We start from the raw sequence: 12,796 nt of genomic DNA, 5'->3' as shown, positions 1-12,796 counted from the left end.
ACCTCTCTATCTCTCTCCTCCTTTAAGTTGCTCTTTAAAAACTAACTCTTTGAACAAGTTTCTGGTCATCAGTCCAATATCTCCTCATGTGGCTCGGTGTCAAATTTTGTTTGCTAATGCTCCTGTGAAGCACCTTGGGGTGTTTTACTACATTAAAGGCACTATATGCAATGCAAGTTGTTGTTCTGATCCATTTCCCAAGAGAAGGACCAGATCAACTAATGTGGAAAAAAAAAAGAAAATGTCCCAGATCATCTTAAAGTGCTTCATGTTACACGCAATAATTTAGAAGTTTAGTCATTGTTATTACATAGCTAAATTATAGTGCTATACCATTGGTGGTCGTACCTTCAGCTGTCTGGGCTCTGGAGTTCCCTCCTTAAACCTCTCCGACTCGCAATCCTCCCTTAAGACACTCCTTAAAACCTGTCACCTGTCCTAATGTCTCCTTCTTTGGCTCGGTGTCAATTTCTCTCTGATTACACATGTTTGAAGCGTCTTGGAACGTTTTACCACATTAAAGTCAGTCGTTGTTGTTATCTAGCTTTGTTTATATGCTACTTGATCACAAAACACTTGAAGAGTACGGCCCATCTTAGTTCATCCATCCAGAATCCTAAGTGCTACAGCACATTTTACATATGTTTTTATGTTTGCACACAAAGATAATACCAAACAGATCGCAGTGTGTTAACAGATTTAAATAAGATAAACTGACAAGCAACTAATTCACAAAAGTGGTTGTGTCCAGTTGAGATGTTTAAATGGAATATCATATTAGCACCCATTGATATTCTATTCATGAATCTAATGATAAATTGTAACACTAAATTAATGTTGAAGCCAAAAGCTTTAATGGAGAACCAATCTTGAATTGATGCACATAAATGGCATTACCTGTACATGCCATTTAAATGACTCTTGTGGAAAGGTAGTGGAAGAGTATAGGCCTAAAGCCTAGGGTTGCATTTAAAATATCTCAACATTAAAGTTGGTAATGGCACCAGTAGTCTTAAACAACAGTATTCTTAAAAAAAAGTTTTATGCAGATATGTAGCTTTAGGAAATTATCAGTAGTGAGTTTCATAAGGGATTTTTTTTACACTTTTCATGAGGGGTCCACCTCCACAATGTCGCTTTAGTGTATTTTGTCAGTGGGTTTGTCATTTTAAGGCTGTCTTCTCAAGAAGTTTGAATAGAAAAGAAAAGCAGCAATGTGGCACTTGGTCACAAAATACAACTGCATCAAGCAAAAAGCCCAATGAAAAGGTTGTAGAACTCCTGATTTATCACATTGTCCTTGACGCAACATCCATTGTAAGGAAAACATTTCATTTAACAATAATGTAACATGTTTTCTTATACAAGTAATTTTAGCAGTCATCATCAAGACAATGCCTGCCACACTAAATCCCCCCATCAGCAGGTAAATTCTTGATTTCTAAAACATGCACATTTTATTAAAGGCTGCGGTTAGACTGCCACTTTCGTATCAATGTGCAACAGTTTTAGGTGCACACCAACACAAAAATGGCAGCATAAATCATGAAGTATGATGCCACTTCATGAGGCCAGCTCATATCAAGTGGAAGCCATACTGTATGTCTAAAATGTGCGCAAATTTTATTTTGGCAGTCTTAGTGCAGACTGTATAGAGTCAGATTGCCACCATCTGAAACTGTTCAGTCAGAAATCATTCACCACCCCCCCCCCCCACCCACCCACCCAATTCTCTCCCACTGACTGATGCTGGATGGGCAGCAGCAGTCCTTTAACATCTTTCCCAAGAGGTTATTGATTATGCCAGAGCCTAGACATCAAGCATCAAAAGGCTATTCAACCACAGGAAAAATAATTGGCCAGGTCCATTTTATCCTCACTATTTACGGTAGAGGACACAAAATATATCCCAACAGTGGATAGTCAAGGGGCTATAGGGGAGGGGGGGGGGGGGGGGAGGAGGAACTTAACACAATTACAATCACAATCACGAAGGAGGTTGCACTGCGTAAGATAATGGGACTAAAGGTGGATAAATCCCCTGGATCTGATGGCTTGCATCCTAGGGTCTTAAGAGAAGTAGCGGCAGGGATTGTGGATGCATTGGTTGTAATTTACCAAAATTCCTTGCATTCTGGGGAGGTCCCAGCAGATTAGAAAACTGCAAATGTAACACCCCTATTTAAAAAAAGAGGCAGACAAAAAGCAGGAAACTATAGACCAGTTAGCCTAACATCTGTGGTTGGGAAGATGTTGGAGCCCATTATTAAGGAAGCAGTAGCAGGACATTTGGAAAAGCAAAATTCAGTTAGGCAGAGTCAGCATGGATTTATGAAGGGGAAATCATGTTTGAAAAATTTGCTGGAATTCTTTGAGGATGTTACAAACGGGGTGGATAAAAGGGAACCAGTGGATGTGGTGTATTTGGACTTCCAGAAGGCATTTGACAAGGTGCCACATAAAAGGTTACTGCACAAGATAAAAGTTCACGGGGTTGGGGGTAATATATTAGCATGGATAGAGGATTGGCTAACTAACAGAAAACAGAGAGTCGAGATAAATGGCTCATTCTTGGGTTGGCAATCAGTAACTAGTGGGGTGCCGCAGGGATCAGTGCTGGGACCCCAACTATTTACAATCTATATTAACGACTTGAAAGAAGGGACTGAGTGTAGCGTAGCCAAGTTAGCTGACGATACAAAGATGGGAGGAAAAGCAATGTGTGAGAGGACCCAAAAAAACCTGCAAAAGAACATAGACAGGCTAAGTGAGTGGGCAAAAATTTGGCAGATGGAGTATAATGTTGGAAAGTGTGAGGTCATGCACTTTGGCAGAAAAAAAAATTGAAGAGCAAATTATTATTTAAATGGAGAAAAATTGCAAAGTGTTGCAGTACAGCAGGACCTGGTGCAAGAAACACAAAAGGTTAGTATGCAGATACAGCAAGTGATCAGGAATGCCAATGGAATCTTGGCCTTTATTGCAAAAGGGGATGGAGTATAATAGCAGGGAAGTCTTGCTACAGTTATACAGTGTATTGTTGAGGTCACACCAAGAATACTGTGTGCAGTTTTGGTTTCCATATTTAAGAAAGGACTTGCTTTGGAGGCAGTTCAGAGAAGGTTCACTAGGTTGATTCCGGAGATGACTCATGAGGAATGGTTGAGTAGGTTGGGCCTCTACTCATTGGAATTCAGAAGAATGAGAGGTGATCTTATCAAAATGTATAAGATTATGAGGGGGCTTGACAAGGTGGATGCAGAGAGGATGTTTACACTGATGGGGAAGACTAGAACTAGAAAGCATGACCTTAGAATAAGGGGTCGCCCATTTAAAACTGAGATGAGGAGGGGTTTCTTCTATTAGAGGGCTGTAAATCTGTGGAATTTCCTGCCTCAAGAGCTGTGAAAGCTGGGTCATTGAATAAATTTAAGACAGAGATAGACAGTTTCTTAACCAATGGGGAGCGGGCAGGGAAGTGGACCCGAGTCCATGATCGGATCAGCCATGATCGTATTAAATGGCAGAGCAGGCTCGAGGGGCCGTATGGCCTACTCCTGCTCCTATTTCTTATGTTTTCATGTACATTGACACATATACACACTTTCTAGCAGAAGTCACAGTTGGGTTCCTGCTGCTGATCACCTAAGTTCATTTTTACCCTTCCTAATCCAAGAACACTGTAAAACTTCAGGTCTGCTGTAGATACCGCCTCAGGTTCAGTGGCATCTGTTGTTCTTTAATAAGTCTGACATATTTTATGGAAGTTGACTCACACTACCCTATATCCACTTGTACGATAGTATAATCTGGGAATATAACAATAGAATCCCCTTTTGATCTGGACCAGACACTTAAGGGTTTTTTCAACCTCCCTGCTGGTGGGCCAAGTTTCCATTAAGTGAGCCAAGATTGATACCAATCATTAGGTTGCTTAGGTTCTGACAAATGTTAACTCTGTTTCTCTCTCCACAGATGCTGCCTGACCTGCTGAGTATTTCCAATATTTTCTGTTTTTATATTATATATATTAGGTTGCGTTATTCCACAGTCAGGTGAAGATACAGAACTGTTAGAATCGCTTTCACTTATTGCCATTAATACAACTTATCGCTGCATAATAAAAAAAACACGCTGTTCAGTGGGATCTCTTCCTTTAATTAAAGCTAATTTCCTAACTTCCCCCTCCTCTGTTCAATCCTCCTTACAACCTATTGTTGTCCCAATGGCCCTTTTTTTTTTAAAAGCCCGACTCAGTGAGTCAGTCTTCCCCCGCCTCGTCCCGCGAAGAGGAATCCACCAGCCTAATTATTAAATTCCAATAAAAGAGTCATCCCAACATCAATGAGTGGGAACAATCATCATCACCACCACCATAATCCCTCGAAATCGAGGAAGACTTGCTTCCACTCTAAAAGTGAGTTCTCAGGTGACTGTACAGTGTAATATGGGAATTACAGTCTTGGTCACAGGTGGGACAGACAATGGTTGAAGGGAAGGGTGGGTGGGGAGCCTGGTTTGCCACACGCTCATTCCACTATCTGCGTTTTGTTTCTGCATGCTCTCGGTGATGAGACTTGAGGTGCTCAGCGCCCTCCCGGATGCTCTTCCTCTACTTAGGGCGGTCTTGGGCCAGGGATTCCCAGGTGCCGGTGAGGATGTTGCACTTTATCAAGGAGGCTTGGAGGGCATCCTTGAAATGTTTCTTCTGCCCACCTGGGGCTCGCTTGCTGAGTAAAGCGCTTGCTTCTGGAGTCTCATGTCAGGCATGCGGATGATGTGGCCCGCCCAATGGAGCTGGTCGAGTGTGGTCAGTGCTTCGATTTTGGGGATGTTGGCCTGATCGAGAACACGGATGTTGGTGCGTCTATCCTCCCAGTGGATTTGTAGGATCTTGCGGAGGCAGCACTGGTGGTACTTCTGCAGCGCTTTGAGGTGTCTACTGTATATGGTCCACGTCTCAGCCATATAGGAGGGCGGGTATCACTACTGCCCTGTAGATCATAAGTTTGCTGCCAGATTTGAGGTCCTGGTCTTCAAACACTCTCCTCCTCAGGTGACAGAAGGCTGCACTGGCACACTGGAGGCGGTGTTGGACCTCGTCGTCGATGTCTGCCCTTGCTAATAGTAGGCTCCCGAGGTATGGAAAATGGTCCATGTTGTCCAAGGCTGGGCCGTGTATTTTGATGACTGGGGGGGGCAGTGCTGTGATGCGAGGTCAGGTTGGTAGAGGACCTTTGTCTTAAGGATGTTTAGTGTAAGGCGCATGCTTTCATACGCCTCAGTAAAGATGTTGATTATGGTTTTGAGTTCGGCCTCTGAATGTGAGCAGATGCAAGCATTGTCCGCGTACTGTAATTCGATGACAGAGGATGAGACGACCTTGGATCTAGCCTGGAGACGACAAATGTTGAATAGGTTCCCATTGGTTCTACAATAAGATCGAGAAGAGCACTGGCGCGATAACACAGCCCTGTTTGACCCCGGTCCGGACGTGGATTGGGTCTGTGGTGGATCCATTGGTCAGGATCACAGCTTGTATGACATCGTGGAGCAGGCGGAGGATGGTGACAAACTTTTGGGGGCAGCCGAAATGGAGGAGGACGCTCCATAATCCCTCACGGTTGACCGTGTCAAAGGCCTTTGTGAGGTCAAAGGCGGCCATGTACAAGGGTTGGTGCTGTTCCCTGCATTTCTGTTGTAGTTGTCGCGCGGTGAAGATCATGGGAACAATCACTGGAACTTCAAACGATCTTTCATTGTCTCCAGGACACAGGTCCAGACACTCCATCTGAAAACTAATTTATGCTTACAGGTCCCCATCTGAGCTCGACAGTTGCATTTTAATATATTTTATACCAAGGTTTCCTTCAGCAACAACAACTTGTATTCCCCTCATTCCCCGTGACAAAGTCTGCATCCCAAAGCATGACCATAGACATCAAGTGATTTTTTTTTTTTAAAAAGAGTTTCATCATTACTCTGGTTGAGATCAACTTATTCAAGACAGGCCAGGATCAAGCAGGAACCTTCCTGGATTATATGTCCACTGTTTTCTATTTCTGTATCTTACAGTTGTAAAGATATTAGTTATTAACCTTTTCAATTAATTTTCCTAAACAGCCAGGAAAATACCAGATATAATCTCGCCTCTTCCCGGTCCATATTCTGCCCCTTTTTGCTTTCTGAATTGAGGGGAAAGTGGCTATCTTTTCTGGGATAGTAAACATGAACTCATTCATCCGCCAAACTGTCAGAGTGGCAAAACTGTATATCAAATCAAGCGGAACAACCAGTTCTCCCAAACCACTGCGGAGTAGGGTGAGCTGGAAAAGGAACACAATGTTAGAAGATGCCAGAATTTAACTACAGAAGCTTCGTAATTTGAAAAAGAATAGAATAGGAGTGTGTAATGAAATATTCGTCACTAGAAATTGTAAATGGAGTGTTTTTCACGCTTCGCAGTACCGATGGCGAACTCCAGTTAAGTAAAGGTTTACAACAGTTCCTTTCCCCACAGATCATACATATTTAAAACACCTCGGACACTTTTTAAACACCCATAGTATAAAAGGTTGGACAAATTAGCTGTCTGAATAAAGTCTTCACATCAGCCATTAGGGTACTGGAGGCACGAGAGACTGTCACGATGATTTTATGACTTGTGTAATGTTATAAATATGGTGTTTATGAGAAGCTTCGGATTTTGCTCTTCTCTAACCCTGTAAAATGAATACACAGCAGAAAATAAACCCAATGCCTGTCTATAGTTCCAGCACCCACCTTAATACAGAGGAGACTTTTGCAACTTCCTTCTCTCGACCAGCGGAGGACTGAGCAGGAAAATAGATTCTTGAGAGATTTTCTTGATTTTCATGGGAAAGTCGTCTCTCGGAGACATTCATACTGGTACATTTTAGATCTACATTGCAGGTTGGCTTGCAAACCCTCCGCTACATTTCCGCACAAGCTGCGCTCCGAGAAGCTTTCGGCTTTCAGTCTGATCGCTGGCTCAAAAGTGGCTCCAGGGCTCAAGAGCGTCGAAACTACGGGAAAAATATTCGGTGATTGACAGCTCGTCAGGTGCGCGCTCCTTCATTGGAGGAGACGTCGTCCGGGCAACAAGGGGCGATTTGTGATTGGTCTGTAACTTGTATCAGTGCTTCGCCCGCCTCCCATTTAGACCAATCAAAATGATGTAGCGTCTGTCGCAAGCCAGCGGGTGCCCGCCCAGCGAGCGGAAGCGTGGGATGTCTATTAACCCGTGAAAGAGAGCTGGAGCTGGGCAGTGTTGGTCAGTTATATGTCTGTTTGAAGAGGCACGGGGTTATATGTACATATAGTATCTCATTTAGTTTCATGTAGTGTCAATGATGCAGTTGTGGTGGCCTAGGTCCAGTTATAAAAGTGGTCAAATACATACAAGACCTGAAATAGTTAAATCCCCAGCACTCAGTAGTGACGAAGGTAAAGTGCACTGGAAGGAGCTTTTACTATAGCTGCCTGGCGTCGGCTGAGGTACCGTATTTCTATTGAGCAATCACTGGCTAATCTTTGACAGACCAGCCATCGTTGCTACGTGAACATTTCCAAAAATGTCAGTGTTCCTTGCAAATTAGTTACTGCTTTTGAATATATCACTATAGCTAAGTTGACGTGCGCTTTGCTGGAATTCGTCAATACAGCTAATTTATTTACAAACATTTATTATGCAGTCGGTAAAGGCCCGCGTTTTTATGCTCTCTCTATATTACATAACCGGCACTATTAAGAGAGTAACCATTGTAACCAGGTCTTGGCAACCTCTTCTTTGGAGGACGATTTTATAGACAGGAAGAATTATTCTTGTCAAACTATAGGAAAATAAAAGTTGGTTACAGACGAGGTAAGAAAAGGGAGCATGTAAAAAAAAAAAACTTTTAAGTTTTACAAGTGTAGTTAGCCCACAACTAGGTTTAAATTATTTTTTATCGTTAAGTTACCACAAGCTGAAGGACTGCTCTTTGGGACACGATGTAGTTGTATTCGTTTCTGATCAACAATTTGCAGTTATATAGCACTTTTAACATAAACGACTCAAGGTGCTTCATAGAAGAGTGAGAGAAAATGGACGCTGAGCCCAAAAGTGAAAACTTAGGACCAAAACCATCAAGGATGGCCTTAAAAGAGGAGGGGTTTGAGGGAAGGCACTCCAGAGAGTGGGGCCAAAGGAACGGAAAGCTTAAGGGTGGAGACCATGCTTCTGGGGTTGGAGGAGGTTACAAAGATAGGAATTTGAGAATGTATAATTTGAGGTATTGAGGGACCAGGAGCCAATGTAGGTCAGTGAGGATGGGAGTGATCGTCAAGTGGAAGGATAGGAATCAGGCAGCAGAGTTTCAGACGTTGCAGTTCACAGAGAGGGGAAGATGGGAGACAGGCCAGGAGAGCATTGGAATAGTTGATTTTGGAGGTGGCAAAGGCATGAATAAAGATTTCAGTGGCAGATGAGCTGAGGTAAGGACAGAAGCAGTCAATGTTCTGGATGTGTGACAAATTGGGAAGCTCGGTTCAGGATCATGCAGGACACCAAGATTGTGAATACTCGAGTACAGCCTGAGATAGTGACTGGGGAGAGGCATGAAGTTGATGGTGAGGGTATGGAGATTTTGCTAAGGGTGGAAGATGATGGTTTTAGTCTTCCCAATGTTTAGCTAGAGGAAATTACAGTTCATCCAAGACTGGATGTCAGATAAGTACTCCGATAGCAGAGGCATGGTTCAAGAGGTTGAGCTGAGTGTCTGTGGATGGTGTCAGCAGGGTGAACATGTAAAGCAGGTAGCCAAGGATACATCCTTGGGGTACTCCTAAAGTGAGTGTGGAGGTGGGAACAAAAGCTATTACTGGAATTACTCTGGTTACAATTGTATAGATAAGAGTGAAAGCAAGCTAAGGTAGTCCCACAGAGCTGAACAGTGTTGGAGAAGTATTGAAGAAGGATAGTGCAATCAACTGTGTCAGAGGGAGCAGAGAGGATGCTTACACGTCAAAGAAAATGTCGGTTGTGACTTTTGTTAGAATTGTTTCAGGGTTGTGGTAGAGTCGGAAACCTGATTGGAGGGGTGAAGACTTGAATGTATAGAGTGCACAACTGTTTGCACCATTTGCCGGACCACGTCAAGCACTATTGGGCCCTGCTCCTCTCTGCCAAATCTGTGCCCATCGTACTCACAACTCCATGTTTGAATCGACATGCTGCCCCTCGGTGACACCATCTGAAGACACCATCTGAAGACATCATGTCAGGTTCCACGTGAACACTGACTACCTCAGCACTACTGCACCATCACCTATCTCGATCCTTCGTTGCCTCTGTGTTGTCAGACTGCAAGTCCAACATCCAGTCTGAGATGAGCCACAATTTTCTCCAATTAAACATTGGGAAAGCTAAAGCAATTGTCTTCAGCTCCAGCCACAAACTCCGTTTCCTAGTCTCCCCCATCAGTGGACACATCCTCTGCATCCACCTTGTCAAGCCTCCTCATAATCTTATACGTTTCAATAAGATCACCTCTCATTCTTCTGAATTCCAATGAGTAGAGGCCTAACCTACTCAACCTTTCCTCATAATTCAACCCCCTCATTTCCAGAATCAACCAAGTGAACCTTATCTGAACTACCTCCAAAGCAAGTATATCCTTTCGTAAATATGGAAACCAAAACTGCACGCAGTATTCCAGGTGTGGCCTCACCAATACCTTATACAGCTGTAGCAAGACTTCCCTGCTTTTATACTCCATCCCCTTTGCAACAAACTATATAAATGTAAATGCTTGTTAAGGCTTGATTTCTGCATCATTTTCCGATTCTACATCAAACTCTACATTATATAAATTTTTACTTCATGACACTCATCCTACCCACACTAAATCCTGTTCACCTGTCCTCATCAACCTCCATTGGCTACCCATTCACATTGTTTTGAAAGTCATTGGCTTTATCATCCCTCAGTGACCTCGAACATTCTACCATCCGCTGCCATGTTGTTCCAGGATGCTCTGCTCATCTGATTATGGTCTATTGTGCAACCCCCTCCCCCGTACCACCACGTTTGACATAGTTTTCAGCCAAAATGCACTTGCATGCCAAAATTCACTTTGTAAATCTCTCCATCTTGCTACCTCTCCCCCATCTTCAAAAGTGAATTCTTTGCCTTCGCTTTTTATTGCCACCCCCAACTCTTCTGTCACTTCTTGTTCAGTGTCTCTAATCCGCTTGTAAATGCCTTGGGACATTTTGTAACTTTAAAGATACTATATATGTGGAACTTATTTGCATCTCTTTGTGAATAGGATTGGACAAAATATTCATTACATTTTTAGGTATTACTCCTGATGTTTTCCTTGGGTTTAGCATCACCGATCATACCTGTAAACAAATCTCAAATCCTCTATAAACCAGAGTGCATCTTTACCTCTCCAATGTGTAGATAAATAAGTCCAATAAGCAAGTCGTATCCAGCTAACTGAAGAAAGGAGAGCACAAAGGAAATAAAGGAAAGATCAGCTCTCAATCTGATGTCGTGTGTGTGACAAAACATCCATTGCAAAAATTGGTCTTTACAGTCAGACGAGAACTCACAACTTGGATGATGTGGAATCTGTATGGGTGGAGCTGTGAAACACCAAAGGGCAGAAAACGCTAGTGGCAGTTGTGTACAGACCACCAAACAGTAGCAGTGAGGTTGCGGACAGCATCAAAGAAGAAATTAGGGATGTATGCAATAAAGGTATGGCAGTTATCATGGGCGACTTTAATCTACATATAAATTGGGCTCACCAAACTGGTAGCAATACGGTGGAGGAGGATTTCCTGGAGTGTATTAGTGATGGTTTTCTAGACCAATATGTCGAGGAACCAACTAGAGGGCTGGCCATCCTAGACTGGGTGATGTGTAATGAGAAAGGACTAATTAGCAATCTTGTTGTGCGAGGCCCCTTGGGTAAGAGTGACCATAATATGGTAGAATTCTTTATTAAGATGGAGAGTGACACAGTTAATTCAGAGACTAGGGTCCTGAACTTAAGGAAAGGTAACTTCGATGGTATGAGACGTGAAATAGCTAGGATAGACTGGCGAATACTACTTGAAGGGCTGACGGTGGATAAGTAATGGCAAACATTTAAGGATCACATGGATGAACTTCAACAATTGTACATCCCTGTCTGGAGTAAAAGTAAAACGGGGAAGGTGGCTAACAAGGGAAATTAAGGATAGTGTTAAATCCAAGGAAGAGGCATATAAGTTGGGCAGAAAAGCAGCAAACCTGAGGACTGGGAGAAATTTAGAATTCAACAGAGGAGGACAAAGGGTTTAATTAGGAGGGGGAAAATAGAGTATGAGAGGAAGCTTGCTGGGAACATAAAGACTGACTGCAAAAGCTTCTATAGATATGTGAAGAGAAAAAGATTAGTGCAGATAAACGTAGGTCCTTTGCAGTCAGAATCAGGTGAATTTATAATGGAGAACAAAGAAATGGCAGACCAATTGAACAAATACTTTGGTTCTGTCTTCACGAAGGAAGACACAAATAACCTTCCGGAAATACTAGGGGACAGAGGGTCGAGGGAGAAGGAGGAACTGAAGGAAATCCTTATTAGTCAGGAAATTGTGTTAGGGAAATTGATAGGATTGAAGGCCAATAATTCCCAAGGGCCCGATAGTCTGCATCCCAGGAGTACTTAAGGAAGTGGCCCTAGAAATAGTGGATGCGTTGGTGATCATTTTCCAGCAGTCTATCGACTCTGGATAAGTTCCTATGGACTGGAGGGTAGCTAGTGTAACACCACTTTTTAAAGAAAGGAGGGAGAGAGAAAACGGGGAATTATAGACTGGTTAGTCTGACATCAGTGTTGGGGAAAATGTTGGAATCAATTAAAGATGAAACAGCGCATTTGGAAAGCAGTGACAGGATCGGTCCAAGTCAGCATGGATTTATGGTAGAGAAATCATGCTCGACAAATCTTCTAGAATTTTGTGAGGATATAACTAGTGGAGTGGACAGGGGAGAACCAATAGATGTGGTGTATTTGGACTTTCAAAAGGCTTTTGACAAGGTCCCACACAAGAGATTGGTGTGCAAAATTAAAGCACGTGGTATTGAGGGTAATGTATTGACGTGGAGAAAGAACTGGTTGGCAGACAGGAAGCAGAGAGTCGGGATAAACGGGTCCTTTTCAGAATTGCAGGCAGTGACTTGTGGGGTGCCGCAGGGCTCAGTGCTGGGACCCCTGCTATTTATATATACATCAATGATTTAGATGAAGGAAGTGTAATATCTCCAAGATTGCAGATGACACTAAGCTGGGTGGAGGTGTGAGCTGCGAGGAGGATGCTAAGAGACTGCAGGGTGACTTGGACAGGTTATATGAATGGGAAAATGCAAGGAAGATGCAGTATAATGTGGATAAATGTGAGGTTATCCACTTTGGTGGCAAAAACACAAAGGCAGATTATCTGAATGGCGGCAGATTAGGAAAAGGGGAGGTGCAACGAGACCTGAATGTCATGGTACATCAGTCGTTGAAAGTTGGCATGCAGGTACAGCAGGCGGTGAAGAAGACAAATGGCATGTTGGCCTTCATAGCTAGAGGATTTGAGTATAGGAGCAGAGAGGTCTTACTGCAGTTGTAAAGGGCCTCGGTGAGGCCTCACCTGGAATAGTGTAGAAACATAGAAACATAGAAAATAGGTGCAGGAATAGGCCATTCGGCCCTTCTAGCCTGCACCGCCATTCAATGAGTTCATGGCTGAACAT

At 43.1% G+C, this 12,796-nt stretch overlaps 1 protein-coding gene across 1 annotated transcript in view; it reads right to left on the bottom strand.

Annotated features, from left to right (window-relative positions):
- LOC139263341 (SERTA domain-containing protein 2-like) overlaps window positions 1–7,021 on the bottom strand; it is a 68,931-nt gene extending 61,910 nt beyond the window's left edge. Inside the window, exon 1 of the mRNA XM_070879248.1 lies at window positions 6,784–7,021. Coding sequence (XP_070735349.1) covers window positions 6,784–6,905 — 122 coding nt within the window. The 5' untranslated portion in view covers window positions 6,906–7,021. The remainder of the gene's footprint in view (window positions 1–6,783) is intronic.
- Window positions 7,022–12,796: the final 5,775 nt, after the last annotated feature.

Source organism: Pristiophorus japonicus, chromosome 4, assembly GCF_044704955.1.
Source record: "Pristiophorus japonicus isolate sPriJap1 chromosome 4, sPriJap1.hap1, whole genome shotgun sequence".
NCBI lineage: Eukaryota > Metazoa > Chordata > Chondrichthyes > Pristiophoridae > Pristiophorus > Pristiophorus japonicus.
The sequence above is the reverse complement of the archived record's forward strand: the minus strand, read 5'-3'. Positions and strand labels throughout refer to the sequence as shown.